This window comes from Phaeoacremonium minimum (genome assembly GCF_000392275.1).
Source record: "Phaeoacremonium minimum UCRPA7 unplaced genomic scaffold PA7_03_scaffold_563, whole genome shotgun sequence".
Classification (NCBI taxonomy): domain Eukaryota; kingdom Fungi; phylum Ascomycota; class Sordariomycetes; order Togniniales; family Togniniaceae; genus Phaeoacremonium; species Phaeoacremonium minimum.
In genome coordinates, this window is record NW_006921465.1 from 166,012 (window position 1) to 193,250 (window position 27,239).

Here is a 27,239-nt window from a genome sequence, read left to right on the forward strand (position 1 = left end):
ATTCTTTTAGTCGGCTCTTCCACGCGCTTTCTACGAGGAGACGACTTAAGGATATGACCTGGAATCTCGATCCGTCCCCATTTCAACGGCAACGTCGAGTTCAGTCCAGCTCCGGCACCTATGCAGGGTCGACAGTTATGCCGTCCAATCTTCTATCACCAGGAGACCTGCAGCCCTTTCAAACATCCAGCTTTCTGGATTTTCATACGGACTGGACATATCTGTCCTCTCTCACTATACACTGTTCTGCTGGAGCAACACTGACACCAGATGGACTTCTACCGATGGCCCTTTCATACCTCCCGTCTTTGCAGGTTCTCTACCTATCACACCTTCCGGTCACCGCCTTCAACGATGAGACACTATTAGCTCTGCCCCCGCTCAAAAAGCTATCTCTATCTAGCTGCCCTGGCATATCATCTGCCGGCCTCTCTTCTTTTGCAACACACGCAACAGCCCAGGCGCTTCACACCCTGACGTTAATCCACACGGATATAGACTCCCTTCCAGCATTGGTCAGGATCTTTTCGAACTTGTCGAATCTCAAGACCTTTTCCCTTGTCCAGTCCTTTCCGCCGTCACTTCCTGATGATACATTCATCTGGCTCATGCCATATCTCGCCTCGGGGTCGCTTCGCAAGTTACACTGGGACATCCTGGATGATCAATTTCACAGTCGCGCCTCGGCTGCAGACAATATTCTAGCCCGGAGCATCATGGCCGGTGGGTTCCCAGAATTGCGGGTGTTACGCATTCCTTGCGATCAAGACGGCACGTTTCAGTCCCTGTGTCGACCTCGAGAGAATGCCGATTTGCCAGGGGACAGGTACCGGGGTGGGCATAACCATTCCAGCACAAATGTCTACAAGCATGGGCATTCGACCTCATCATTCTCGGCAGATGGTTTCTCTGGTCACTCCCGTAATGGAAGTGCCACCACCGCTGCTACCACGTCCCCGACCAGCCCTTCGTTCCCAAATATGCGATCCGAGGGCAGAGAGATGAGGCTCGGCCTTCATCAGGCTTCTGACCTACACCAGGCGAGACTTGCAGCACAGGCTCGGCTAGAAACAGCCCGACGGTTCCCACGCTATGGCGTGAATGTCATCGATGAAGACGGCGTGACCATTGAGAAATACGGCATCGCAGGGTTCATCGGCACGGTGGAAAGCAAGATCACATACTGTCTTACGCCTGATGCAGGAGGGACGGATGACAGCGGTGGCCTTGTGGGGATCACGGAACTGATGGGCGACGGTGGGGAAGAATTGTTTGCAAAGACTGCATCGAGGGCGCGTAAAGAGGGCAAGATCTCCAAGAAGGAGGAAAAGGATGAAAACACCAAAACGAGAGAAGGTTGCACAGGGCGATGGAATACTTACAGCGGCCTGGTGGTGGACAAGAAGGACAGGGAGAGATGGTGGCATACCGAACGGGGGCGATGGCGCGGCGTGACGCTGTCGTAACTCGCCCTGAGCAGTCATCCATGATCTATTCTGTTTATGAGGGCTGTTCCAAATACGCAAGGCGTGGGACTAAGTCAGGATATATATTATGATATCATTTACGAGTATTCAGATACGATACCATCTAACGCTGTAATATAAGCGAGACGATTGATGACACTTTGGAGTTGGAGGTGATCCATAACACCATGCTTGACTCACATCTTGCTGCACATTTTGCTGCCAAAAGACGATTTAGATTGCCTGACAAGACCAATCAGGTCCAGACTGAGTGACTACTTGTAGTGAACATGGGGGCAGCTTGGATTTAGCGGATGATAGATATTGAAGTATCAATCTTTGCGGACTTTGGGGGTAAGACGCACACGCCGGCTGACAGCGGGCAGACGCGGCGCTGGTAGTGGCACCTATCCGCTTAAGAATTCCCCGAGCGACGTACGTCATTGGCCCCCGAATCTCCGAAGCGCAATCCCGAATTTTTGTTCGTCCCAAGATCATTGATAGATGCAATCATTAAAAGACCTTGTTTGTAGCAACACTGACTTGGACTCTTTTCTCTCACCTCATACTCCTTCTTCATTAGAAGCGACAAGACCTCCACACGCAGCCGGGTCAATTATGTCATCTCACAATCGTCGGTTCCTTGGACTCTGCGCTGCTTGTGCGCGCGACCTCGGCCGTGCATCAAAGCTGTCGAGGGTGTCGGGAGCAGCGGCAAGGTCATTCTCCTCGTGGCCAAGCAGCCGAACGGCGAGACAAATTGTAGGAACATCATCCTCACAGAGCGTGCGCGCTGCTCCGAGCCACATGAGCCAACGGGTGGGCATATCCTCAACCACGATAGCATCGCGTGCCACAGCAGGGAACCCATCTCAAGCAGACGCCCAACGCGAACAGATGAGCGGTGATGCCGAGATCCGTACACAGGTCCCTCCCTCTGCGCTGTCGTACTATGCCCTGTTTCCTCAGACGCTTTCGACCGGGCCGCCACCATCAGGTCCTTTCCACATCGATGTTCGAGCGTTGCGTCGCGAATTCCTGCAGCTCCAAGCGGCTTCACACCCCGACTTCCACCATCACGCCGCCTCGTCGGGCGGAGATGGCGATCCAAGTGGTAGACACTCAGAGAGCCGGCGCAAGGCCGAGGCCGTATCGGCACACATCAACGCGGCGTATAAGACACTGTCAAACCCGCTCCTCCGAGCGCAATATCTCCTGCACGAGCGCTTCGGAGTCGACCTGGCCGGCGACGAAGCTTCCGAGATGGCGATACCCGATCAGGATTTGCTGATGACGGTGCTTGAGGCGCGAGAGACAATTGAGAACGCAGAGTCGGAGGAGGATCTCGAGGAGGTACAACAGGAGAATGACGAGCGGATAAAGGAAAGCGAGGAATTATTGGGCGAGGCATTCGCGAAGGATGATGTTGAGATGGCGAAATCGGAGGCCATTCGGCTGCGATATTGGGTCAATATCAAGGAGAGCATAGATAATTGGGAGAGAGGCAAGCCTATCGTACTGCAGCACTGAGCACGCGTCGCGATGCTAGCTGTTACCAAGCATTCTTAGAAAACACCACTATAACACATTAATATTAATGATACCCACAAAGCTGTTCTGTTCCTGACTCCGGCCATGCACGGTTTTGTGTGGTGTTTGCACTTGAGGCCTGGTACATGGGTCTACCTTCAGATCCAGACTGGTTGAGAAAGCAGACGGACAAGATGTGGGGATCTTTTGTGAAAGATGCCCCAGATAAGTGCGACTATAAGAACAATCGGAAGTCTGTGTCTGTTCGGCTCTGTGCTTCTCCGTTGTCGTACGATTCTGACGTCGGCGGGTGCCATCTAAGCTGCACTCTGTGGATGACACTGAATATAATCGGCGCAAGATAAATTCCAAAAAACGATGTGCGAAAGTGAAGTAAATCATTTCTTACATTGCGCAACTTCCTTCATACAAATTACATCTAATAACTCCTTAAATTTTTGTTTCGTATTTACAGGCCATCAGACCTTGAACACTCAATGCCTTCCGACCTTCTTCCTTGAGCTGAATAGAGACCAAGACTGTCACACTCTATGCGATGAAAGCTCGACCACACTTCGTTGACACGGCAGTGTCATTATTTGAGCCAACCTGACTGGCCATCTGAATAGCAACCACCCCTCCAAAGGGGCCGGCTTTGTTGCTGTTTGCGATTTTGACAAGGCAAACGTTGTTGATACCATTAATCGTGCCGCTACATGTTGTGCCTGCTGGTACGGAGAACTCCACGGGGAAGTCCTCGTTGACGTTTGCTGCACGTTTGACAATGCCCATGGCTACTAATGCGCGCATATGTAGCGACCGTTGTTGGGGAGCTGCGATATTCCCGTGCTTCCCAGGCACTTGAGTGACCGTTCTCAACATCGTACCTTGGGAGAATGCGCCTGTGCCAGTAGGATCAAGAACTGCCTTGACGGGACCGGCACCGTCCGTAGTGACGATATGGAAGACGCCCGAGATTGTCCCATTGTCAGAAACCTGCGGTAGAGTATCGCCAGATAGAGCAATAGCCTGTGCCAGCATCTTGACCTTGTTGGCACCCTGGCCAGTGGTTCTCCCCAGGCCATCACTTAAGATGTTCGTCTTGCGAAAGACAGTTGTGTCAACCTCCGTGACGGAGTTCTTGCCTGGCCCTGGCACAATGCCTCCCTGGATAGCCAACGCAGTTGTGTTGCCGCCTGCATCTCCAGTGATGACCGAAACCTTGCCATGGGCGGTAACAAGGGGAGAAACAATGAGAGAAAATAGGAGTGCCTTGAAGAGCATTGTGATATGGGCTTTATCAACTTGTCGGTGTAACAATGCAAATTTTTGGTCTCTTGCAAGATGGTAGGCAGATGACGGATCAACCGTTGTATGCAAGATGTTTGAAATGCAGAGGAAGATACTGCTTCAAGAAAGTTGGCTGGTATGGCACTGCCACAGTGAAAGAATAAGAAAGATGCTTAAGATATCTTCGAGAATCGTGTCAGTTGACGCTGGATCTCTGCTCTCTTTATAATCTCTCGATCTGACGCGGTCGTCAGTCATGGCCTTCTTAGACAAAGCCGGAAGGAGTTACTGTGTCTCATGAATGCCTACGCATCTGAAGAACCCCTTCTTAGTCAAACGAGTCCTGATTGCAGACATCGCCAATGAACCCCTGGCATGATATTTTGGTCCATGCCATGGCCGAGATAGCTGTAGCCAAGTCAGAATCTTAACCTTGTTTTCAACCTTGTTGAGTGCTGCATGTTGTCATTTGGTACTGGGCCACGAGCAACCCGAGAAGTTCTGAAGCTCTCTTGAGGCCATATTTGGCTACATAATCACAGAAGTAGACTACAGTGCTTTGAAACCGCTAAGGCGACAAACCAGCAGGCCTCAGTTATCCATGACTACATCATAAGGAGACTTGGCGTGAAACTCCACAGAGCTATAAACAGAACCTTAGACACCACCGGTCGGCCAAGTGAACGGCCCCAAGGTTCCTAGCTCTGATCCTCAGATCCGGGGTGATCAGATCACAAAGTGACGATCCTTAAAGGTCGGATGTGCTACCGCGTAGCTTGCCAGTGTCGTTCAAGCACACCCAATAATGTTGAGCAGTGCTAGATGTCCGGGACAGACCCACTGGTGGCACCTGTGATGATGATGAAACGACTTGACCCAAAGTCAAGGTCCGAAGACGGAGTGCCATAATGACCAGTGTTCAGCTCATGTGCCTCTTTGTTATCCAACAGGCACCATTTTGAGACAAGCTGAATCATATGACCGGCCCAAGACCATCTTTTAGCGCGCTTGAAACGATCAGACAACAACCGTGCATTGTTAACAGATCGAAGCCGTGAAGTCGTCCCGACTGGCTCTTACACGGAGTCTGGCTGGCCCATATATGCTTGTGTTTTAGCGCGCGGCAGCGGCCCGCGGCGGGTTTCGGACGGCCCTCTTCTTGCGTAAGTCCTTGGCTCTCTAGAAATGTTTTCTTTTGCCTGTGTACTTGGTCATAATTCGGCTTGCCCAGATACTCCTCGTAAAGCTGCCACCAGGATGCTTCATGGTTCATACCTAGGTAATCATAGAGTCGACTAATGATGGCGTTACGGGCAGCATGGGATGCGTTTCAGGTAAGACTCGGGAAATTGAAATGTCAAGGTATTCACCAAATTGAACATGTAACATAAAGGTAGAAATAAAAATAGCAACGAAGTATAAAGATACCTAGATAAGACAGAAAAACCAAGATAGATTAAATGTTTCTTTTGTGAAAATGTCCTCTACTAGGTGATGGGCTGCCATTCGGCTGCCCCACCATCTCTGACGGATTGGGGTGGGTGAGGGAGGTGAGGCTGCCTGCCAAAGGAACCCCGCCAAACATCGAAGCTTAATGAGCTATACACCTCCAGGAACTTTCTAAAAAAAAAAACCACCAACAAGATATCTCCTTACTTACCAAATTTGTTCCAGATAGCTCACTTCGAGATATTTACAGTTGTCTCACAGTCGTGATTAGCTGAATTCTGCTACCAGGCTTAGCGCACTCCGATCCTGAGAGTGAGCGGAGGGTGACGATGGCTTCACCCAAGGTGAACGAGGCCCTAGCCCAAATCGGCCCCGACGACGGCCCGGCGTACGAGGCCCTGCTGTCCAATATCAAGAACCTGTCGACCCCTGCCACCATCACCCAGGACCTCAAAGCCATCGTAGATGCCTCCTTTGCAGCATCTCTCGGCATCGTCTCCACCCGTGCCGTTCTCACCACCTTCATCAGCACACTCAAAACCCTCGCAAACGACGATCTCTGGATTGCCGTCGGCACGCACGCCCTCGACATCCTCAACAGCTCCCCCCAGGCCTCCTCCAGCTTCTTAGACCAGGCGGCGACGCTCCGCGAGCTCATCGCCGAGGGCCACGAGCACAACGAGGACTTCCTCGACGCCGCCAAGATCCTCGCCGAGATCCCGCTCGACAGCTCCCAGCGCCGCGTGTCCGACGACGAGAAGGTGCGCGTGTGGATCCGCATCGTGCGCAACTTCCTCGAGGTCGACGACTCCACCTCCGCCGAGACCTACCTGAACAAGCTCAAGAATGTCATCTTCAACGTCACCGACCCGGCCCTCAACCTCCACTTCAAGCTGTCCCAGGCGCGCATCAACGACGCCAAGCGCTCGTTTCTCGCCGCCTCGCAGTCCTACCACGACATCAGCTACAGCACGGCCATCTCCGAGGACGAGCGTCTGCACACGCTGAGCATGGCCATCAAGTGTGCCATCTTAGCACCAGCGGGACCGAACCGGAGCAGGGCGCTGGGGCGGCTGTACAAGGATGAGCGAGCAGCCGGCCTGGAAGAGTTTGGCATCCTCGAGAAGATGTTCCTCGACAGGCTGCTGGCGCCCGCCGAGGTGGACAAGTTCGCGCAGGGCTTGGCGCCCCATCAGCTGGCTCTCACGGCCGACGGCACGACTGTGCTGGCGAAAGCGGTCGTGGAGCACAACCTCCTTGGCGCTAGTCGTCTCTACACGAATATCGACTTTGACCGTCTGGGGGTCCTGCTTGGCTTGGACGGCGACAAGGCGGAGGAGACAACTGCGTTGATGATTGAGCAGGGGCGGCTTGTTGGACGCATCGATCAGATCGATCGAGTGATCTGGTTCGAGGGTGGGGAGGCATCAGGAGAGAAGGGCAGTGGACGGGCAGAGGTCGTGGTAGGCAAGGAGATGCGCAGATGGGACGCGAATGTCCAGTCTCTTGCAGAGGAGGTGGAGAACGTGACCAACGCTCTGCAGAAAGAGTTTCCGGTAAGACTCCATCACTCACATCTCGATAGGGTCATATGCTGATACATTGACAGGAATTTGTGGCTGTACACCTGGTCGTTTAAGAATCAGGGGCTCTCGTACTTTGGCTTTTGATAGCCGGCGATTTGGCGTTCAGGACATGACGAAAGAGGACCATTAAAGCGGAGTTTTTGATGTATACCATGCATAGATAAGACTAAAGACGAATTACCCAGACCAAACCCTTGCAACGCTCCATTCCTAAGTCCCTTGGTATCCCCGTACGCCATGCAGAGTTTCCAGTGTATTTCCAACAGGTGCTAATGATCCAGACATAACAACGCCCCATCAGTCTAAGTCTTTCCTTCGGACGACAATGTAACCGTGGTCCAGCGCTGCATCGTCACCATGCTCCTCTTCGAACGTCTTGTCGTCGTCCTTGAACTTTCTCTTCCTCGTCCGCTCTCCATTCATCTGTAGGCGTCCGGGTGGCATAATGATATTGATGAGTGCCCCGGCGATCTTCTCCCCCATGAGCATGTAGCCGTCTGCGGTGAGATGAAGACCGTCATCCCAGTACTTCTCTCGTTCCTCCGGCCGCATGTTGAAGTAGGGAAACACGGCGTTGAAGTCGAAAGAATAGCTATATTTGGTTGTGTCAGCCCCTCGTGAAAAGCAGTCATTTACAGTCAGCAGTGACTTACAAGTTGTCAGCCTTGTGCCCTTTGATCAGGTCATTCAGTCTATTCCTTTTCGCATCCGCCCTCTCCTTTGCCGGGCCCGTGGCACCCGTCTCCGGCACCGTCAGTGCCAGCACCTTGCAGCCTTTCGAGAGCGGGACCGCCCACGTCTGCTGCAGCGCAGCGTATATCTTCTCGGGGGTAAACTGGTACGCGAGATCGTTTGTGCCACCCAGGACGATAGTCCAGTCGTACGGAGATGGTGCGCCGTCCTTGTTGGGAAAGTGCTTCTCGATCCGCCGTAGAAAGCGACCGCCGGGGTTGTTTACGAGGTCACCGGAAAGACCGTCCTCCTCCGTGTCGATCTGCAAGTTGGGGAAGGCCTTTGACAGTTTGGTACTCATAGCATCCTTGTATGGTTCGTATGCCGTGCCGTAATTGTAGTAGCCCGCGGTCAGGCTGTCGCCGAAACACAGAATGCGCAGGGTGCGCTTCTGTCGAGGGATCGCCATGGTGGAGGCAGGCGGCGGCGGGGTTGTCTTCGCTGTCGTCGTCTTCTTGGAGGGTGATTTCGTTGGATGAGGCCAGAATAGTGCTTTGAGGTGGAGAACCAGACGATGCAAAAGATTCATAGGTCCGTGAAATGGATGCTAGGAATGAGAAGGAGAGCAACGGCCCGTCCGTCAGCTCGACGGGCAAAGGCAGACACGCTGTGTGAGTGAGTGAGTGAGTGAGTGACTCTGTGACGTTTGAGGCGGCGAGAGCCCCAGGGACAACGCTGTCAGATAAGGTTAGGCAGGGGACCGAGTGGGGGGGAGGGGGGTGCGCGGTAGGGAAGGTATCCGCTACTTGGTATGGGTAGGTATCGAGGGGCTTGATAAGGCAACAACAGGCGGGGGCTTTCACTTCGAAGATGAACCGCAACCTGGAAGCTCAAGTCTGGTCAAGAAAATGTCTTGCGATATCGTCAACAGCCTGGATCTGCTTCTCGAAGATCAGGTCAAGAACAAAGTAACAAGCAAGTTTGATGTTGGTCTAATGTGGTCTAACGTAGAGTCTTGAGCTACATTTTCTTCACTACAGAAACCTCCCCTTCCGCAGGAACGGAACGTACGCAGTATATAGCATCCGCCAGGCGCTATAAAAAGGCCATGCTCAAGTGACCTGCGTCAGGCCCTCCCGTTGTCTCACAAACCAGTCTTCCTCCAGGATCATCCATCACCGACTTTGGAGGACACGTCAAGTTCTCCTCTTCTCATCAGGGCCAAGCTGAAGTTCTTCTCTGTTCCTTGGTGCGGCTGTGTATTGCGTCGCGCCCATGATTTCCCTGTTGAAAAGCCTATAGCAGCACAGTCAAGCGACTCGCGGCAGCATCCGTGCCACCAGATATCTGCATCGTCAGCATTCTGGTGTATGAATCCTTCCTCGCTGCAGAGGAAATACTAATCAAGCTCAGGGCGGCTGCAGTATCACTAAACACTTGCCCGTCCAATGATTCCTGTAGCATGAGCATGGGATAGGACGTCATGTTTGTCCAGCCACAGATTCATAGTATGGATGTTAGAAGACCGGCCGAAGACGCTTGGTATCCATAACCACTTCGCCCAGGTAAAGATATCGCTGGGTGGCTACAGGAAGCTAAGTATAAGCAAGCATCGGGACTTGGCCCTAGAAGATGCCCGAAGAAGAGCTGCCCCTGGACAAGAATGGGTCACTCGTGATCGAAGATCAAACATAAGGCGGAGGATGGATATGATATCGAATCAACCAGTCTGTGTTGAAATGGATGATCCCGTTTAAACGCCGGCGAGATGCAGGTCGCTCCTCTAGCTTCAAGCTGGACACCTTCTCAATGTGACAAGGCTTGCAAGCAGCTTTCTTATCACATTCTAAGCAGTCTAAGTAATCGCCCTAGATAGTCAATCTAAAATCAAGGTGAATAGACACACCGAAACCGATCGCCGCAGTCTTTTTGGCCGTGATGGCGTCACAGATTCAACGGCCGTGTCGCGTCTCCGTTGCCGGAGGGCTTCGGGGCGCTTTGCAGCGACAGACACGGTTAAATTGGGCTGTGTAGGCCATTTCCCGGGGCAGAGGGCAGCGGCAGGGGGGGGGGGAGCATCTGGCCCTAGCGGCGTGGAACCGGTGCAGCGACCGGCCTGCGAAGCAATCAGGTTGGCCGCTTTAGTCAGGTCGGACCCAGCCATGTGGAGTGTGGAGGAAGCTCAACTCTTTCTTGATCTTTCCTCACCTTGATCACCGTCTCTTCAGCGTCATCGTCGTCGTCGTCGTCTTCGTCTTCGTGTACGTGTATGTGTTTGTGTGTGTGCAGCGTTCTCAATCTCAGTGACTCCCCCGAAGCTTCAGGTAGAGTAGATGCATCGCTAGAGAGGTAGGCTTGTCGCATAGAGGCCAACCAGTCATGGCGAAGGAATTCGACGCAGAAGAAGGTATGTCTTAGATTTGGAAAGGGACCCTTGAGCAAAGAAGCTCTTCTGGTCAATGCTCACTTACCAATTGCCTGCTTGCTTACTTTGGTAAATAGTTGCAAAACACACTTCGACTGAAAGCTGCTGGGTCATTCTCTACGGCAATGTCTACGATGTGACCGATTTCCTGTCCGATCATCCTGGAGGCTCCAAGATCATTCTCAAACTTGCAGGCAAGGATGCTACTGAGGAGTACGATCCAATTCACCCTCCTGGAACTCTCGAGGAGAACCTCAAGCCTGAAGCCAAGCTTGGACGTGTGAATCCCGACAGTCTCGTACGGGCGAAAGGCGCCGATCAGACTTCAGCCAAGGATGCAGCGAAACCGGCTTCAGAGTCGGGCCCGCCGGTGCTCGAGGCCATGCTCAACCTCGACGACATCGAGGCAGCGGCAACTAAGCAGGTCAGCAAGAAGTGCTGGTCATATTACTACTCTGCCGGCGACGATCTGTTCTCAAAGAGCTTCAACAATGCCGTATACCGCCAGATCCTCCTCCGGCCGCGTGTCTTTGTCGACTGCGTGTCCTGTGACACCTCAACCACCCTGCTGGGCCACCGTGTAGGCACACCGATCTACGTCTCTCCGGCCGCCATGGCACGGCTGGCCCATCCCGACGGCGAGGCCGGCATCGCAAAAGGCATCTCCAGCTTTGGCGCGGCGCAGTTGGTGTCCAACAATGCCTCCATGACGCCGGAGCAGATCGTAGCCGATGCCAAGGAGGGCCAGATCTTCGGCTGGCAGCTCTATGTCCAGAACGACCGGCGCAAGTCAGAAGCCATGCTGGGGAGGATCAACAAGCTACGGCAGTTCTACAAGTTCATCGTCCTGACGCTCGACGCGCCGGTCCCTGGCAAACGCGAGCACGATGAGCGCATGCAATTCGAGGGGTCGTTCACCGTCACTGCGGCCGCGAATAGCAGCGACCTGGCGGCGAAGACGGACGGCTCCGAGGCGAAGAGCGAGAAGAAGGGCGGCGGTGTCGGCCAGCAGCTTTTCCAGGGCACGGCGGCAGACCTAACCTGGCATACCACGCTCCCGTGGCTCAAGAATCACACCGACTTGCCCGTGGTGCTGAAGGGCGTACAGACACACGAGGATGCCTACCTGGCGGCCAAGTACGCAAGAGAAAACCGTGGCACGGTCCGGGCCATCATTCTCTCGAATCACGGTGGACGAGCGCTGGACACGGCTCCGCCTGCGGTGCACACATTGCTGGAGATCCGGAAATACTGCCCAGAGGTGTTTGACGATATCGAGGTCTGGGTGGACGGCGGTATCAAACGAGGAACTGACATCGTGAAAGCACTCTGTCTGGGCGCCAAAGCGGTTGGCGTTGGGCGGGCGGCTCTCTGGGGGCTTGGAGCTGGCGGTTGGAAGGGTGTGCAGAGGACCTTTGAGAGTAAGTTCCTACGTGTGTTTTCTTCTTGTTGCTTCTGACAATGGATATCATCCCACGGGTAACTCATCACATGGGCGGCCGAGGTGGAAGAAGCTCATGGCTCTGATGCCGCCGTGTCTCCACACAAACATGCCGAGAGACCTACTTTAGAATATAGAATCATGGAGAGATGGAGAGGAGACCTGGGGATTTGCCGGGACAGGATCAGCGTGCTAACTCTGTATAGTTCTCCAGGCCGAGACAGAGACATGTATGAGGCTATTGGGAGCCAAGAATGTGGGGGAGCTGGGGCCAAGATTTGTGAGTTCAGCGCAGCGCCGAGAGACATCATCTCAGCAGGCCCACTCCGGGACCATAACTAACGATGCCGGAACAGATCAATAGTCGGATGGTGGAGAGGGATATCTTTGATGGAGATGCGGGGTTGGATAAGTCGGGACTGTGGGAAAAGGCGGCGATTGTGAAATCCAAGCTGTGATATGTCAGTTGGTGTGAAGAAATTGGGGCAGTCGATGCGATTGGATTCTCCACCATCCCATGCCGAGGAGGTGTGGGTGAAAACGGGCGATGAGGGGAAGCATGGGACAGAGCAAGTTGAGCATGTGTTTCTTGGAGCCTGGAGACAGCGCCATTCGGGCTAAGATCATGAAAACATCTCCAATGTAGAGCGCTTCTTGCCGATCTTCTCAAATGACGTATCTATTATTGGACAACACTTCAGACCATCTTCTTAATCAAGAACGCAATTGAGTATTGTCAATCACATGTCTGTTCCTTCAAATTTCAGGCCTGCCAGACACTCTGATGTGTGCCTATTTGTGGACCTTGGCCTAAGACCTGCAACTCTGTGAAACCATCTACACGAGCCGTGTAATTCGTCGTATTACGAATTGAATTCATCAAAGAGCCGTCTGCAACAACATTGACACAGATGTGTGCAGGCGAGTCACATGCGAGCCAAGATGCAAACACTTCAGATTTTATTTCGAATATTCGCGCCACAGCTCTTTCATGCCACTCCCATCGTCGAGGATTCGGTGGCCCATACGACGTTCTGTTTGGTGATTGGCTTAGGTAGGGTCTCTCCCCTGTTTTGGGAAATCACCCATATCTCTTGGGACTAAGCGGCAACAACTGCTGTGGCTTGTGAAAAGCTGTTGGAATCCAACCTGTAGGGAGTGATACCACGTAGATAGGCGAAATGGAAGAGAGACGGTGAGCTGTTCCACGTGCAAGTGGCGCCGCTGCTTCAGTAAGGAGGTGCTTGGTTTCAATAAACGGCCCTACCTAAGGTTTTGAGCATATTGTCTTGGTATTAAACAAAATGCTACAGTCGGCGACGGTCAAGGTGCCTCTTGAGTCTTGAAGCGTGTAAAAGTCCCCTCCGGTCTTAAGCATGGCTGTTTCACGGCCCTTTTAAAGGGGGACCGACAGGGACCAGCTGCGCCGGGGTGCCCTGCGCTGCCCACTTGGTTCTGCGCCGGCAAATCACCAGTTCCGATTTTCTAATCTCCGAGCTGGATCCATCGTGCCTGTGCCCGTCCAAGAATCCAGATCTTACGGCCACTGCTTCAGGGCAATCACCATCGAACCATAGGGGCAGAATTTCAGAAAGCATAAGGGCCAATCTGGTGCTTGAACAGCTCATTTGCAACTTCATCAGTCCAGGCGATGAGCCACTGGAAGGTTGTATCGGCCTGTTTGCGATTTCACTGGATCCCAAGAAGCGAGAAGGCTGCGGGAGCTGGCCGCAGACACAGACACGGGACAGCTCGATGGCCAAACAGAGGTGAAGAAGCCCTGGTTTCTTCTCTAGCGAATACCCAAGAAAGTACATGTATACAGACAGGAGAGCAGGCCCGGCCTGTCGCCGCTTGTCAGCACCTAGTTATTAGATCTCACCTAGTCGGGAAAGGAGACAGCACGGCTCTGGCTGCCTGCGCGGGCGGCCATAGGCCACGATAAACGGCTTTCCTATTTAGCTTGTCAGGTCAGGGGTATGCAAGAGCATGACTGGCTACCGATATGCGAGAGAGGTTCGAGATCATTGGCACCGGCTTCTGTTGTGTTCCCATCAGAGTCCATTGTTATTGTGCATACCTACTCTACAGTCACCCGAAAGGGAGTATTCGAGTAATCCAGGGGTCTCAGGGCAATGAGGGCTTTGACGGGTGGTGACTTACAGCCCGCGATCGTGGCAGCTGACCACCATTCTTGACTCGCGTGAGCAGCCAAACACCTCGATCCTTCGCCGTGTGCCTACCGCAGCGAGCGTAAACCGATCCGCCTGCTCCCATATTTGCCTTCTCTATCCTTTCTTTCGAGGGCGGAAAGCCCACAATTGAAGCTTCCCCTCATTCCTCCCCCATCTCCGCCTCTGGGCCTCTGGGGCCGACTGCTTGGCGGCTGCGCCGTCTCGTGCTCGCCTCCACAAAGTCAAAACCACTGCTCCGGCCAAGCTTTGTCATGGCAAAAGTTAGCATGTGCTTGCGCAAAGTCACAAGATGCCTCGGAGCAAAGTCCCATGCCATATGGCAGGCAGATTGGCTTGACAGCGCCCCATGTCTTAACGTTAGTTAGGCCAGTGGAGACTCTGCACCACCACCACCACCACCACACCATACTGGCCCCCGGTCCATGAGATGCAGATGGGCGTCAGGGGTGCCAACGCTACCTCTGCAAAGACCTGCTTTGGCCGGGGCACCCGGGGTTAGTCTGTGCGGGGCAGCCAAATGAAAAGAGGACCGATATGGTGGCAGAACGAAGTCGCCTTACACCGGATCAGGCAGTCTCTCCCGTCAGCCGGGCTAATCAAGCTCCTTAGCGGTGCTCCTCCTGGGGGGACCACTCCAGCTAGGCGAATGGGAGCCAAGCGGTAGGCTTCTTCGTCTGCCATTGCTCAATGGCCAAAACTAACGTTGAGTTAAAAAATGTTGGTGGTCTACATACATACACACTGCATACTGCAGTACATAGTATACGCTGTAGAGGGACGGGAGGGAGCATGATGATGTGATGTCCAGTCTACCACCACCAACAAGACACCATCCCATCGCCAGGTTCGGTGTAGAGGTGGCCAAGGACCCAGGGAATTGCACTATCTGATCCCGCATGAGAGGTCGTGTCTGCAAGGTGCAAGCAATCCGTCCGAGAACAGCAAGCAATGGAGGTGAGAACTGTCTTCTGATTTGCAAGACGACACGGACAGGGAGGTAGACTACTCTACCTGCAGTAGGTACAGCCCACACACATTGTCGCCTTCTGATATCGAAATCCCAGGGTTGGCACGGAGCAGGTGCTTCTCAGCGAGTAAGTTCATTGTTATGCACATGCTACAGAGTGATCGTGGTCGTGCCCCAGATGTACAGACAGATAGACAAGGGAGGCAAGTCAAATCAAGCCAAGAGAGGAGGAATAAGAATACGCAGTCTCGTGGTAGTACAAAGTCGAACACTCGTTCTATGCCGCCTCTCCAGGTCACTTTCCTCTAGTGTAAGTCCAGAGTAGTTAGTCTTGGTCGAGCAGGAGCCATGCACATCACGGGAATGACGATCTCTAAACGTTCGTGGGCCGGGGGGTGGCCAGTGATAGCTCGCCCTCTTCCCCTGCAAAATACGACACCTCCCACTCTCGCTTGTCAATCAACGACAATCTTTTTGGCCCGATTACTTAAATGTAACCATTCCCGCTCTCGTTTCCACTTTTCCACCCTCGGAAGCCGAGTGAGACCTCTCTGTCCGGCGCACGTTAGGATTTCTTATTACAGTTACTTACACTGCCTAACACCTCGAGGGTGTCGACGTCCCATTGCAGCCGCTCTCCCCCCAGTTCTCTTCAAGTCTTATTACTGGAGACCCTGTTCTGCTTCTCTCTCACCTCGATCCTCTTTGTCCTCTTGTTGCATTTCGTTCTGTAGCTCGGGCTAGGGCCGGCTAGAAGTTTTGCTTTGTGTGATCCGGGCTGACTTCAAAGTTTACAATTCTGCTTCCTCTTCTTTGGACACCTTGGAACGGATTTTATTGGGTCACGAGAGTTTTCGTCTAAGTGGAAGAGAGCAAGTACGAGCCGGGATATAAATCATAGGCGCGCCCGTTTTACACATCTCCAAACCACCCGATCACCACCAAATTTATCTTCGAGAAGCAAATCAGTCTCGTCAAGATGTCTGAAGAAATCAAGAGGGAAGAGTCGGCTCGAGTCGAGCGGTCCGAGTTCGCCAAGCCAAAGAAGGGTGGCTTCAAGAGACATTGCGCGCGGTTCTGGTGGATCTATCTGATCATTTTCCTCATTATTGCACTCCTCGTAATTCTACTGATGTAAGTGGTACCTATGAGCGAGGGAATCGATGCTTGCACCTCAGTCTACTGCACTCAGTTTTGTGGCATCGGACCAGTCGCTGACTATCATATAGTATCTTCGTTGCCGTGCCCAAGATCGCTCAGAAGAAGATCAACGAGGCTAAGCTGAACCTAGACGGGATTGTGGTGACGCAGACACAGACCAACAACTTCACCATGGCCATTAACAGCACGATCACGACTGACGGATCTCAGCATGCAACCATCGCTGCGTTTGATGGTGTCATGTACCTCGAGGACTGGGCGCCGCAGAGACCGTTTGCAACTGTTCACTTCCCCCAGACTAGCTCGGCCAAGTTCCAGGAAGTCAATGTGACTCAGTTCACGCCCATCACTGATCTGGAGGCTTTCACCGTCTTCAACACGTGGTTGCTCGTGAACGAGACCCTCCGTGTGACTGTCAAGGGTGACACTCATGTGCGCGTCAAGGGTCTCTCCCGCAACTACGGAGTCAGCTTCAAGAAGACCATCACGATGCCAGGTCTCTCCAACTTCAACGGTACCACCGTCCCTGAGAGCACTATTGCTCTGCAGGCCGATGACAACGGTGACAACTTCAAGGGAACCGTTACGATCCCCAACAAATCCCTTGTGACTTTCGAAATTGTATGTATACCAGGCAAATGATTCCTCTCTCAAGGTGAGCTCACTAACATGTTACAGGGCAATGCCTCTTTCCATAACTACCTGTTGGGTGCCGAGATTGGAACCGTCTACATTGACAACATTATTCTCTCCCCCGGCCTGAACAACTTCTCGATGCACGCCAACATCAGCCAGCTGCCGGTCCTGAACGCCATTGCCGAGAAGCCTTACTGCCAAAGCGGCATCCTGCCATTCCAGCTCCGTGGCAAGGAGGTCTTCAACCACGGCCAGCCCCTCTCATACTATGCCGATGCTCTCGCCAGTTCCAACCAGACTGTCGACATCGACATTGGCGCCGATTTGGAGAAGGATCTGTCGTACACGGTGAAGTGCAGCAGCTGAAAAGCGAATAGTAGTCGAAAGAGAGCGCTCCGTGGATAGACCGAAGAAAATTGTACATACAGCCCCTAAATCACACTCGAATTGGCGCGGGCATTATCTTTTGTAATTTTGTGTTTTTTGTCGATGAGGATGATACCAGTTGGATCGTTCTGGGCTGGATTATTGAACGACGCCGCGGAAATGAATGGCGAAGCGGGAGCATAGATTCCTAATTGGCGAAAGTCCAGTTGGTGATGTGCTCCGTATGCGAAGCATAAGACGGGCCTGTACCACACGGCTACATATGAGAATCAGAAATGCCCGCAAAGGGCCTTGTACGGTCCTTTGAGATGCACGTTTATCGTGAGATAGACCACTGAGCACCCCCACAGCTCCATATCCCCTTAGGAATGCTGCATGAGCAGCTATCGATTTCATCTCTATGCCACTGCACAAAGACTATGCTCGAAGGGGATTGTCCAATAGTGAATGAGGTTCAATTCAAATGACTAGGGTATCATTGAAGAAATTAAGGTCCACTGCTTGCCCGTCCCTGGAGTCTTTTCTGTCATCGTCAAAGCCTGGAATAGCTGAAAGTCCGTCTCCAGAGGGAAGGCTCACAGGGGTCTCCGCTGGCTGCCTGCTCGCTCATCAATCCCGTACATCAAATCTTGACTTCCTTTTGCCTGTAATCTTTGGAGTTCCTGCCTTGCTATTCACTTGCCTAGTCGAATCGCTTGATGATGCGGGAACAAATTCGACCCCTTGTCCCGTGCCTCTTGCTTTCTCCTTTTGCACTCTATCTTGGCTCCTCCTCAACTGGCCCCGAAAAGCCCACTCAGGAAACCCTTTTGGGTCCCATAGATCACTAGGTAGCGTCGTGGCATACTGTTCAGTGCCATCATTTCCATCCTCAAAGCCTGGATCCATCCCCACGAAGCCCAACAGCTTATCCATCAGCGCGGGGTTTTTGAGCGCAGCAGACTGAGCAACCCTGGCGTTGAAATGGGTGCCCTTCTTTCGCTTGAGATCAATGAACTGGTCAAACTTTGCATTGAGACCCGGCGGTGGCGAACCAGGAGGCGAAGGCGGGATGTCCAGATTTGGAGCAGTAGGAAGGGTGAGGTCCCGGAGAAGAGCCCGGTTTGCTGAATATGGCGATGTTGGTGCTTGCCCACTGGGCGATCCCTCGTCTTCCATCTCCTCCGGATACTCGAGATCTGCCTCAGCTGGAGGAAGACTCGGTCCTATCGCCGTCGCTTCTATTGGAGGAGCAGGACCAACAGCTGGGCTTGTCTGCTTGTGTGCAGCTGGGGAAGGCTGAGGACCATCTGATGGCTCTGCTGCCAGTCTCGTGGCGGAATCTCCCGCTATTTGTGCGAGATTTTGTGAAGATTCATTGATGCTATGTTTTGGTGAAGAAGGAGAGCCCTTTGAGGGGTCTATTTGAGGCTGCTGTGTAATTTGTCAACGAATGGTTCCCGGGGATGAGATCAACAGTAATACCTCGACTTCAGGCGGTGATCCGACCTCTTCGTCCTCATCACTACTCTCATATCCAACCAACGCCATTTCGAACTGAACTATTCAAGTAGTCACAAGTCATTTGGCGACAAATCCATGGTCAGGTCGGGAATTCCGAGGGACTTCAATGGTCCGGGGTCGACAAATAGAGGCATCACGTGATTTCTATGCCTGAGGCATTAGCGTGTGGGAGGCAGCATTGGGGACGCGAAGCTGCCGTGGAGCTTCAACGTCAACCTCCCAGCTCAACCTCATCAAGCTTCGATACTCGACATCTCTCCGACCTGACAACTTGACAATCTTACAATCTCCACAGCCGAACATCAGAAAATACCTTCGTCATCAAAACCCTCAACTTCCTCGCTACTGTCGAATCTCAGCCATGGACCATCGACCTCAAGCTTGGGGCCGTGTATGTGCCTTTCCGCTTCCGGAGCTTCTTCAGTTCTATCCAAGCTTCTTGCTGACGAATCTTACCTGTTCCAGCCCAGAGACGATGTTTACGGAAACTACGATGCCTCATATCTGCAGCAAGGCGGCCCGAAGAGCGCAACGCAGTCCCCAGTCGTCACCGGCACATCAGTAATAGCAATCAAATTCAAAGACGGCGTAGTGATGGCCGCTGACAACCTGGGTATGCCGCCCGTCTCTCCTTCCAAGACTATCAGCCGTTGAAATGTAATCAATCGAAGCTAACCAACACCCACCGCAGCATCTTACGGCTCTCTCGCCCGCTTCACCGACGTCAAGCGCCTCCGCTCCTTCGCCAACACCTCTGTGGTTGGCTTCTCAGGCGACGTCTCAGACATGCAGTACCTCGACCGCCACCTGGGCGAGCTCGCCATCGACGAGGCGTACGGCAACAACGCCTCCGACGAGGCCATCTCGGCGTCCGCCAAGGGCCTCAACGCCGCCAACCTGCACACGTATCTGGCCAAGCTCTTCTACAGCCGGCGCAGCAAGTTCGACCCGTTGTGGAACCAGATCCTGGTGGCCGGGCTGGACGGCGACGGCGTGCCGTTCCTGGCCGCCGCGGACCTGCGCGGTACCACCTTCACGAGCCCGTCGCTGGCCACGGGCTTCGGCGCCGCGCTGGCGCAGCCCATCATGCGCAAGTACGCGCCGACCGAGGAGGCCGCCGCGCAGCTCACCCGCGAGCAGGCCGTCGACGTGGTCAAGGAGTGCATGAAGGTGCTGTTCTACCGCGACGCGCGGTCGCTCGACAGCTACAGCCTGGCGGTCGTCACCAAGGAGGGCGTCGAGCTGCAGGAGGACGAGAAGCTGGAGAGGCAGAGCTGGGCGTTTGCTGAGCGAATCAGGGGCTACGGTACGCAGGTTGTGTAAGCTGTCGGGCAAGCGGGAGATTTGGGGGATCATGGCATGTGGAGTGAGATGCACACTAGATGGTTGATAGATACAATGGCGTGACAGACGTCTTGAGGGCACGAACGGAAATGTGGTCCTTAGAGAGTCCATGAGAAAGTGCACAGCTACAAACCTCGGGTTCTCGACGCGAGGCTGTATTGTAATATTACACATTTAACGGCGAAAATTCGTATTCATTACATCAAATATCGCTTTACATATCGATAACCTCTAATTAGAGGTACCAGTGACACTACAATCTAAACAGCTTGATATCTTCCTCGAAGCAGCCTCTAAGGCTCTCCTGGGTATGTAAGGCGTCTCTTCAACACGGCTTTTAGCCGTCCACGCCGGCAGATGTTCCCAAAACGTCGCCATTCCTGTCAAGGCCATTTTTTCCATATCTGACGCACCAACTCCAAATGCGACTTGTACTGATACAGGTAGGTTTCTCCTATTCCACTCAGGACTCGCTCACTCAACCGTGACAGACTTCGCCAGGTTACGCGGGAAGTCGACGTTGAGACCCTCCATGACTGCCAACCAGTAGGCAATCAGCTGCAGAGGGATGACGTTTAGAATACCCTGTAGAACATCGACAGTTTTGGGGATCTCAATCTTCTCAGCCTGGCTGGTCTTGAACTCCTCGTCGGCAGGGTTGCAGATAACAATCGGTTTTCCACCACGAGCGATGACTATATGGAGAATTAGTAAAAAAAGAACAATTGTGAGATCGCCAGACTACACATACCTTGCTGATAGGCGTTCAAGCTCTTCTTGAAGAGATCATCCCGTGTCAGGATCATGATGATCGGGAGGTTCTCGTCAACAAGGGCCAGGACACCGTGCTTCAGCTCTCCAGACATAACAGCCTCGCAGTGCAGATAACTAATCTCCTTGATCTTCAGAGCACCCTCCAGCGCAGTGGAGTATTGGCTGCCACGACCCAACAACAGCAGAGACTTTTGGTCCTTGAAGGTCTTTGCGCAGAGCTCCTTGATGTACTGATCCTGCTCCAAGACGTGCTTAATTTGGTCGCTGATGTTGGACAGACCCTCCATAATCTCCTCCCGTCTCTTCTGCTTGCTGGCGCGGTCCTCGCTAAGGCTCAGCGCGAACATGACCATGGCGATGAACTGGGAGGTGTACGCCTTGGTAGAAGCAACACCAATCTCGGGTCCGGCATTGACATGCACACCACAGTGTGTCAGCAGAGAGATGGAGCTACCCACGACATTGACGATACCAACTGTCAGAGCTCCGCGCTCAAGGCAGTAACGCAGGGCCATGAGAGAATCGGCCGTTTCTCCGGACTGAGAGACGAACACGCAGGTATCGTCACGGAAGACGGGTGCTTGCCTGTCCAGGAAATCGGACGCGAGCTCGACAGCGATGGGGATTTCGGACAGCTCCTCGAAAACACCACGAACGGCCATACAGCTGTGGTACGAGGTGCCGCAAGCAATGAAGATGATACGTCGGCATCGGCGGATCGTGCTGATGTAGCTGCGAAGGCCACCGAGAGTGACCTGCTTGTTGGCAATGTCGAGGCGGCCACGCATGGTGTTGACGACCGACTCGGGCTGCTCGAAAATCTCCTTCTGCATGAAGTGGTCAAACTTGCCCTTCATGATCTCCTGAAGCTCCAGCTCAAGGGTCTGAATGGTGCGGACGTTGCTGCTGCCATCGGCCTTCTTCAGGCGGTGGATGTTCAGCGAACCCTCGTGGATGTGGGCAATGTCGTCATCCTCCAGGTACATGACCTTCTTGGTGTGCTCAACGATGGCAGACGGGTCGGAAGAGAGGAAGAACTCGGTGGGCATGGGCATGCCATCGTCGGTCATGAAAGCTCGGGACTGGGAGCGGTGGAGGAGGGACTTGTCGGGGGCGCCCAGCAGGTTGGGGCTCAGGAAGTCGGCGCCGGTCTTATTGGCGCTCTTCTTGATGGCCACGTTCTGGGCAGCGGTCTCGGCGGGGAGAGGGGTGTTCTCGTCGGCATACTCGACGTCGACAAAGTCGACCTTCATGCGCTTCTGGGTCTTGACACCAATGACCAGGGGCGAACCTTTTCGGGCGGCGACCACCTCGTGGGGATAGTGAACAGACTTGATCAGAAGACCGTAAGCACCCTCGAGCTCGTTGATGACAGCCTTGGCCAGGTCGACGAAGCCGAGAGTCGGGTGCTTGTCGTACAGGTACTTGGCGAGCTTCGCAATGCACTCGGTATCCGTCTCTGTCTCGAACTTGAAGCCCTTGGTCTGGAGGAGGGTCTTGAGCTCCTTGTAGTTGGTAATGATACCATTGTGGACGACGGAGAACTCCCACGTAGGGTCGGATCTGCAAAGAAAAGATTATGTGTTAGCTGGAGCGGTTTTCCCCCGAGAAATGCAGTAAATACAAGGTATTGGCAGTCAGTGGAATGAAAATCTTACCTGTGAGGGTGGCAGTTCAGGCGAGACGGGGGTCCGTGGGTAGCCCAGCGAGTGTGGGCAATGCCGGCATGTGAGTCGAAGACCTTTGTGAGGTCGAGGTCGGCGCCGTCAATGAGCTCCTTGAGCTTGGCAACCTTGCCCACCTCCTTGAAGGCAAAGACCTCGTTCTTCTTGTCGCCGTCGATGGCCAGACCAGCCGAATCGTATCCTCGATACTCGAGACGGGAGAGACCTGGGGGGGTTCAACAGTCAGCTGGAGGGGGTCCCCACACACCACACTTTGCAAAACAGCCTGTAGACTGCAGCTGATGGAAAAGCCACGTACCATTAATCAGGGTAGCAAGAATAAACTTGCGGTCCTTCTCCACCAAGTAGTTGACGTAGCCGAAAATGCCACTGTTGCGAGAGAGAAACCCGAGGTTAGCAAGCAATGCCTCAGATCACAAGCAAGGAAACCATCTCGACAGCTCCAAGTGTCGGTCTGGCCAAACCCCGCCATCCACAAGAGCCCGCCCGGGGCAGTTGGATAGCCATCCAAGCAGACCCTACAGCACAAAAAAAATATGCCAGATCTCGTAATGGGATCGGTGGGAGACGTGGCGGGGTCTGAGGATGTTGTTGAAGCAGGGTTTCTGGGCGTACGTACCACATGATGAAGGTGTTCTGTTGTTGTCGGGTCAACCGTCGAACGGCTTTGCCTTGTGGAGGGAGGAGGGAAGCTGCGATGGATGGGGCGGTCGGTCGGTCGGTCGGTCGGTCGATGGATGCTTGCTGAAGAGGAGGAGGAGGGAGGGTATCAATCAAGAGCGAGAGACTGCGCTGGAAGAATGTCAAGAGAAAGAGAAGAGAAGTGAAGTGAAGGAAGAGAGGCAGATGGATATGAGGACAGGAGAATGTTGGCTGGCCTTGGGGGAGGGATTTCGTCTTTATGGGGCTGAGGAGGGGGCCACCAGCCAGGGAGACAGAGAAAGAGAGGAGCTGCAGGTACCTACCTAGGTAGCTAGGTAGCTCCTAGCGCAGAAACTGCAGTGTGAGGTAAGGTACGAGGTACCTAGCTTCGCCTGGGATTTTGGCGTGTCTACCGGTACTGCATAGTAAGGTACATGTAGGTATGCGCTGGTGGGTGGTGGTGGTGGTGGTAGTGGTAGTGGTAGTGGTAGTGGTGGGGAGCCGGTGGGAGGCAGTGAGCGGCCAAGGGGCAGGGGTCTGTGTCCTCCCAGCTGGCCTCCCTCCTCCACCTCCGCCTGGGCATGGCTTCTCTGTCAAGCAGGTTCTCGCTTGTTCCGGGAGCAAGCAGCAGCATCATGATGATCATCCTTACTCACATCCTCATAATCCTCATTCACTATAGAGTTCCAGGGTTGACTCATGTGCTTTCTTTCTTTCTTTGTTAGTTTGTCTATGCATGGAGCTGTTAGTCACCAAGGCGGGTTAGTCGACAAGTACGTCGTCTTTGTTTAGATCGCCTTTGTCTGGCTACCTAAGCAGACCAACGCAAATACCTACTGCATAGTATGTCGTACCGGCAAGTATATAGTGGCTTCTACCATGTATGGCAGCAAACCATGTCTACCTGGGTAGGTCTGATGGGATGGCATGTCTCGGGTAGCCACCACACAGAAAGAAAGACTGACAGAAAGACAAGGGCTCTTCACCATAGGGGGAGAGGAAGGTAACAGGTAGGTAGGCAAAGAACATCATCATGCAGATACCCTGTTTCGCATCATCAAAAGTGAAGTACCTCTCCACACATTATGAGTGGCAGTCTACTTGAGGCACGCGCACCCTGCTCAAAACACAAGACAGGGGCCACCATCCATCCAGTGACATAAACTCTACAGGAATGAAGGACCAGCTGAAGGAGAAAGGGCTGACCTTGTCCCCGGAGATGGCATTGTCATGCCTGCCCGAGCTCACCACTATTTGGAGTGATGATTTACCTGCTGCATAGAGATTCAGGTGGAGACGGTATCGTCAATCGATCAACCCAGCAGCTAGCTACTGTAGCATCGTTAATATCGAGTCCGATAATGCGTAAGTGCCGTGGTGAACGGTACTTGACTGTGCTGTGCCTTCACCTTACAGTACAGTACGGAGTAAGGTCAACTTGCCCTTGACTGACGACCCATGAGACCAGGTTTCCCGTACCTTAGCTCCGATCTCGTATTTGTGGAGTGTTGCCAGCCTCGTCTTCCGGCTGCCTCGCAGCAAGCCATGAACAGTTAGCAGTTAATCCGCTCTCCCTACCGTACAATCAACTGAATCAATCGCATTTTCAGTCTGACTTGCATCGTGCCCAGGTAGTGCCGTCTCGTCTCGTCTGTGCCATCGCCTCCCCCACAGTATTCGTCCCTTCCACCACCCTCGTTCGCGAGAATGACGACAAACTGGCGAGAAAGGAAAAACAGAGATACGATAGGCCCACAGCGCGCCCTGCGGTAGTGCACTGAATCTGATGCAGAGAGACATGTTAAGCAGGGCCACTAGCAGAGCCGAAGCCGACTCGTCCAGGTTAGTAGGTTCGCAGGTTCCGGCTTGTCTTGTCAGGTACGCAGGTACGGAGGCGTTGGGAGGGTCTCACAGCCTCAATTAAAGGGGCAAGTGGCCGATCCGTCTCCTAAGAATAGCAGCCCACGTTGCTAGTGCCGCCCAGTTACGAAAAAAATAGGGCCCCCTTCTCCAGTCGTATGGTTCCCCTGCTACCAAAAAAAAAAAAAAAGCCCACGTCAATAACATTTACTCACTACAAGTGATCTGAAGAAATCCAGCAGACGTCACTTTACAGGGGACTGCTCGTTTGGGTGGCATCGCGCCATCTCGGCTCTGAGCCAGAGATCGCGACTTGGCAATTGTCACTGGAGACGAGAGACGCTCGCTTTCTCGGTTGTCGGTCATCATTGAACTCAGGCCATTACTCAGGCCAGAAATCTGAAGCAGAGAAACACAAAGTCAAGCTGCTGCACGTCAGCGCTGGTCATGTCTCAGAAATGAGCTGGACTGAACCATGTACAGTACTGTACGTAGATCCTACTGAAGGGACCGTGCTGCTCCAACGGCATGTTACTAACTAATGTAGTAACATTCACTTTAGTGCCAGTGGCACCACGCCGTCTTACCTCGCATTTCACCGTTGCGGGATGGTCCTGACTCCCGAGATGCAGACTCAGGGGACTGACTTGACTTGTCGAGCCCCACGGCCGGCGGCAATGCTGCAGGCAAGGTTACTTCTCGAAGACGAAAAAGAGCCTCAGACACGTCTAGGGCGACGGCGGCGGGCTGTCTATCGCCACGAGGCTCTTCCATTGGGTCGTATAGCTGCCCTCAGTGTGGCTGTGTACATGCCAGTCTCGCACCAGAATACTGACCCTACAGCCGCTAGAACATCAATAGTCAGCCTCGACCTAGAGCACATCTGTTCCAGTATCTGCATTTTCTTCAAGCCTGACAGCCATCGTTCGCTTATGATGCGCCGGTACTGAAGCTAGTGATTGTCTTACGTGCAGAGCTACCTAACTGAGCTAACTAAGGTTTCGGGCAGTTCAGGTGAGGCTACTTTGTATGATGGCACAGGAAGTCTGCCTCTTATAGGCACTCTGAGTTGGTTGGCTGCCTCGCGTTCAGGTCTATTGCGGCTGAAGCTGCTGGGCCGCTGTCTCCTGACATGCCGGTCTCAGATATCTGTCTCGAAGGGGAAAGGTAGTGCGGGACGGCTCAAGTCGCTTCAGGATTATAGCTAGGCATATGATCAGAAGCATTTTTCCATTGGGTTAGCTCCTGTAGAAACCAACATGGTCTGTCTTGGATGCAGACGACGACACCACCGTAACCTCTACAGTCTTCCGTATACCTGTGCTCGGGTCTCGAGTGTCTACGTCTTGGCCTTCGCTTCTCAAATCCCGTAGCTCAATACCATTCTTGCCCTCTGGGGTAATTTGAGCGGAGGAATCGTTTGTGGCGGTCGACGCGATATCAAGACTTGATGCCGATCCCCCATCCAAGGTAGCACGGTCACTCAGGCGAGCAGAAGGGATTCGCGGCCCTTTCTGCTCATGATAGAATAAAGGCCCCTCGCCCGCAGCAGTGTTCGCGCCATTGAGGGTGGGAAACGATGACGGCCAGATAAGATTGCGCCATGAAGACAGCGAAGATTCGTTCACGCCGTATATGACTGCGTCAACAACGCCCTGGATGACAATGCATGCCTTGTCGACTGTCTGCAGGGCAAAGGGAGCTGCGCGGCCGGTCGTGACCTGGTATATCCGTATAGATGTCGGTAGCGTCCACACCAGCATGTATGCAAGAGGATACATCAACATCAGGCGGGCAAGCTGGATTGAATTAGCTAGACAGCTTCGGTAACATGGAAAGGATATGACAGAGAGACATGCCTTCTTCAGACGTCGATTCGTCCGCGGTAGTTGCGATGTCTGACGTGATACACGAGCCTCTGTGCTATGAGCACCATCGTGAGGATCTAATTGAGGATCTGTGCGAGTACTCGTGGCATTTCTGGTCCTGTTGCTGCTGGATGGTCCGCCGGAAGAAGAGTTGTCAAAGGAAACAAAGCGGTTATGCGCCCGAAAGAGAACCAAGTATAGTCGAGCGTACATCCCGAGCATGATGGCGATGATAATCCACCGAGGGACGAAATTGACGAGCAGCCGGACCTCGTCTGACGTGAACCAGCACCCTATAATGAATGGGAATTAGCCGGTTGACTCATATTTATTTTTCTTGCCTTGAACCCACTCACAA

General features: G+C 53.3%; 8 protein-coding genes across 8 annotated transcripts; 5 read left to right on the top strand and 3 right to left on the bottom strand.

Annotated features, from left to right (window-relative positions):
* Positions 1-2,273: 2,273 nt before the first annotated feature.
* On the top strand, positions 2,274-2,996 carry UCRPA7_7999 (putative fe-s protein assembly co-chaperone protein; the record flags this gene model as incomplete). Its single annotated transcript, XM_007920519.1, has 1 exon — positions 2,274-2,996. One exon carries the CDS (start codon positions 2,274-2,276, stop codon positions 2,994-2,996), a length of 723 nt encoding a protein of 240 aa, XP_007918710.1.
* A 549-nt stretch (positions 2,997-3,545) lies between these two features.
* On the bottom strand, positions 3,546-4,280 carry UCRPA7_8000 (putative cas1 appressorium specific protein; the record flags this gene model as incomplete). The annotated part of the gene is made up of 2 exons (XM_007920520.1): positions 3,546-3,793; positions 3,884-4,280. The coding sequence occupies 2 exons, from the start codon at positions 4,278-4,280 to the stop codon at positions 3,546-3,548; spliced, it is 645 nt and encodes a 214-aa protein (XP_007918711.1).
* A 1,784-nt stretch (positions 4,281-6,064) lies between these two features.
* Positions 6,065-7,374, top strand: UCRPA7_8001 (putative cop9 signalosome complex subunit 4 protein; the record flags this gene model as incomplete). The annotated part of the gene is made up of 2 exons (XM_007920521.1): positions 6,065-7,291; positions 7,345-7,374. 2 exons carry the CDS (start codon positions 6,065-6,067, stop codon positions 7,372-7,374), a joined length of 1,257 nt encoding a protein of 418 aa, XP_007918712.1.
* Positions 7,375-7,618: 244 nt separating this feature from the next.
* On the bottom strand, positions 7,619-8,462 carry UCRPA7_8002 (putative gdsl-like lipase protein; the record flags this gene model as incomplete). The annotated part of the gene is made up of 2 exons (XM_007920522.1): positions 7,619-7,913; positions 7,975-8,462. 2 exons carry the CDS (start codon positions 8,460-8,462, stop codon positions 7,619-7,621), a joined length of 783 nt encoding a protein of 260 aa, XP_007918713.1.
* A 1,910-nt stretch (positions 8,463-10,372) lies between these two features.
* On the top strand, positions 10,373-12,317 carry UCRPA7_8003 (putative cytochrome b5-like protein; the record flags this gene model as incomplete). The annotated part of the gene is made up of 4 exons (XM_007920523.1): positions 10,373-10,400; positions 10,496-11,839; positions 12,066-12,139; positions 12,216-12,317. 4 exons carry the CDS (start codon positions 10,373-10,375, stop codon positions 12,315-12,317), a joined length of 1,548 nt encoding a protein of 515 aa, XP_007918714.1.
* A 3,683-nt stretch (positions 12,318-16,000) lies between these two features.
* Positions 16,001-17,184, top strand: UCRPA7_8004 (hypothetical protein; the record flags this gene model as incomplete). Its single annotated transcript, XM_007920524.1, has 3 exons — positions 16,001-16,155; positions 16,251-16,803; positions 16,861-17,184. 3 exons carry the CDS (start codon positions 16,001-16,003, stop codon positions 17,182-17,184), a joined length of 1,032 nt encoding a protein of 343 aa, XP_007918715.1.
* Positions 17,185-19,101: 1,917 nt separating this feature from the next.
* Positions 19,102-20,031, top strand: UCRPA7_8005 (putative proteasome component pre4 protein; the record flags this gene model as incomplete). The annotated part of the gene is made up of 2 exons (XM_007920525.1): positions 19,102-19,321; positions 19,400-20,031. 2 exons carry the CDS (start codon positions 19,102-19,104, stop codon positions 20,029-20,031), a joined length of 852 nt encoding a protein of 283 aa, XP_007918716.1.
* Positions 20,032-20,526: 495 nt separating this feature from the next.
* Positions 20,527-23,135, bottom strand: UCRPA7_8006 (putative glucosamine-fructose-6-phosphate aminotransferase protein; the record flags this gene model as incomplete). Its single annotated transcript, XM_007920526.1, has 5 exons — positions 20,527-20,747; positions 20,804-22,389; positions 22,485-22,716; positions 22,810-22,880; positions 23,131-23,135. The coding sequence occupies 5 exons, from the start codon at positions 23,133-23,135 to the stop codon at positions 20,527-20,529; spliced, it is 2,115 nt and encodes a 704-aa protein (XP_007918717.1).
* Positions 23,136-27,239: the final 4,104 nt, after the last annotated feature.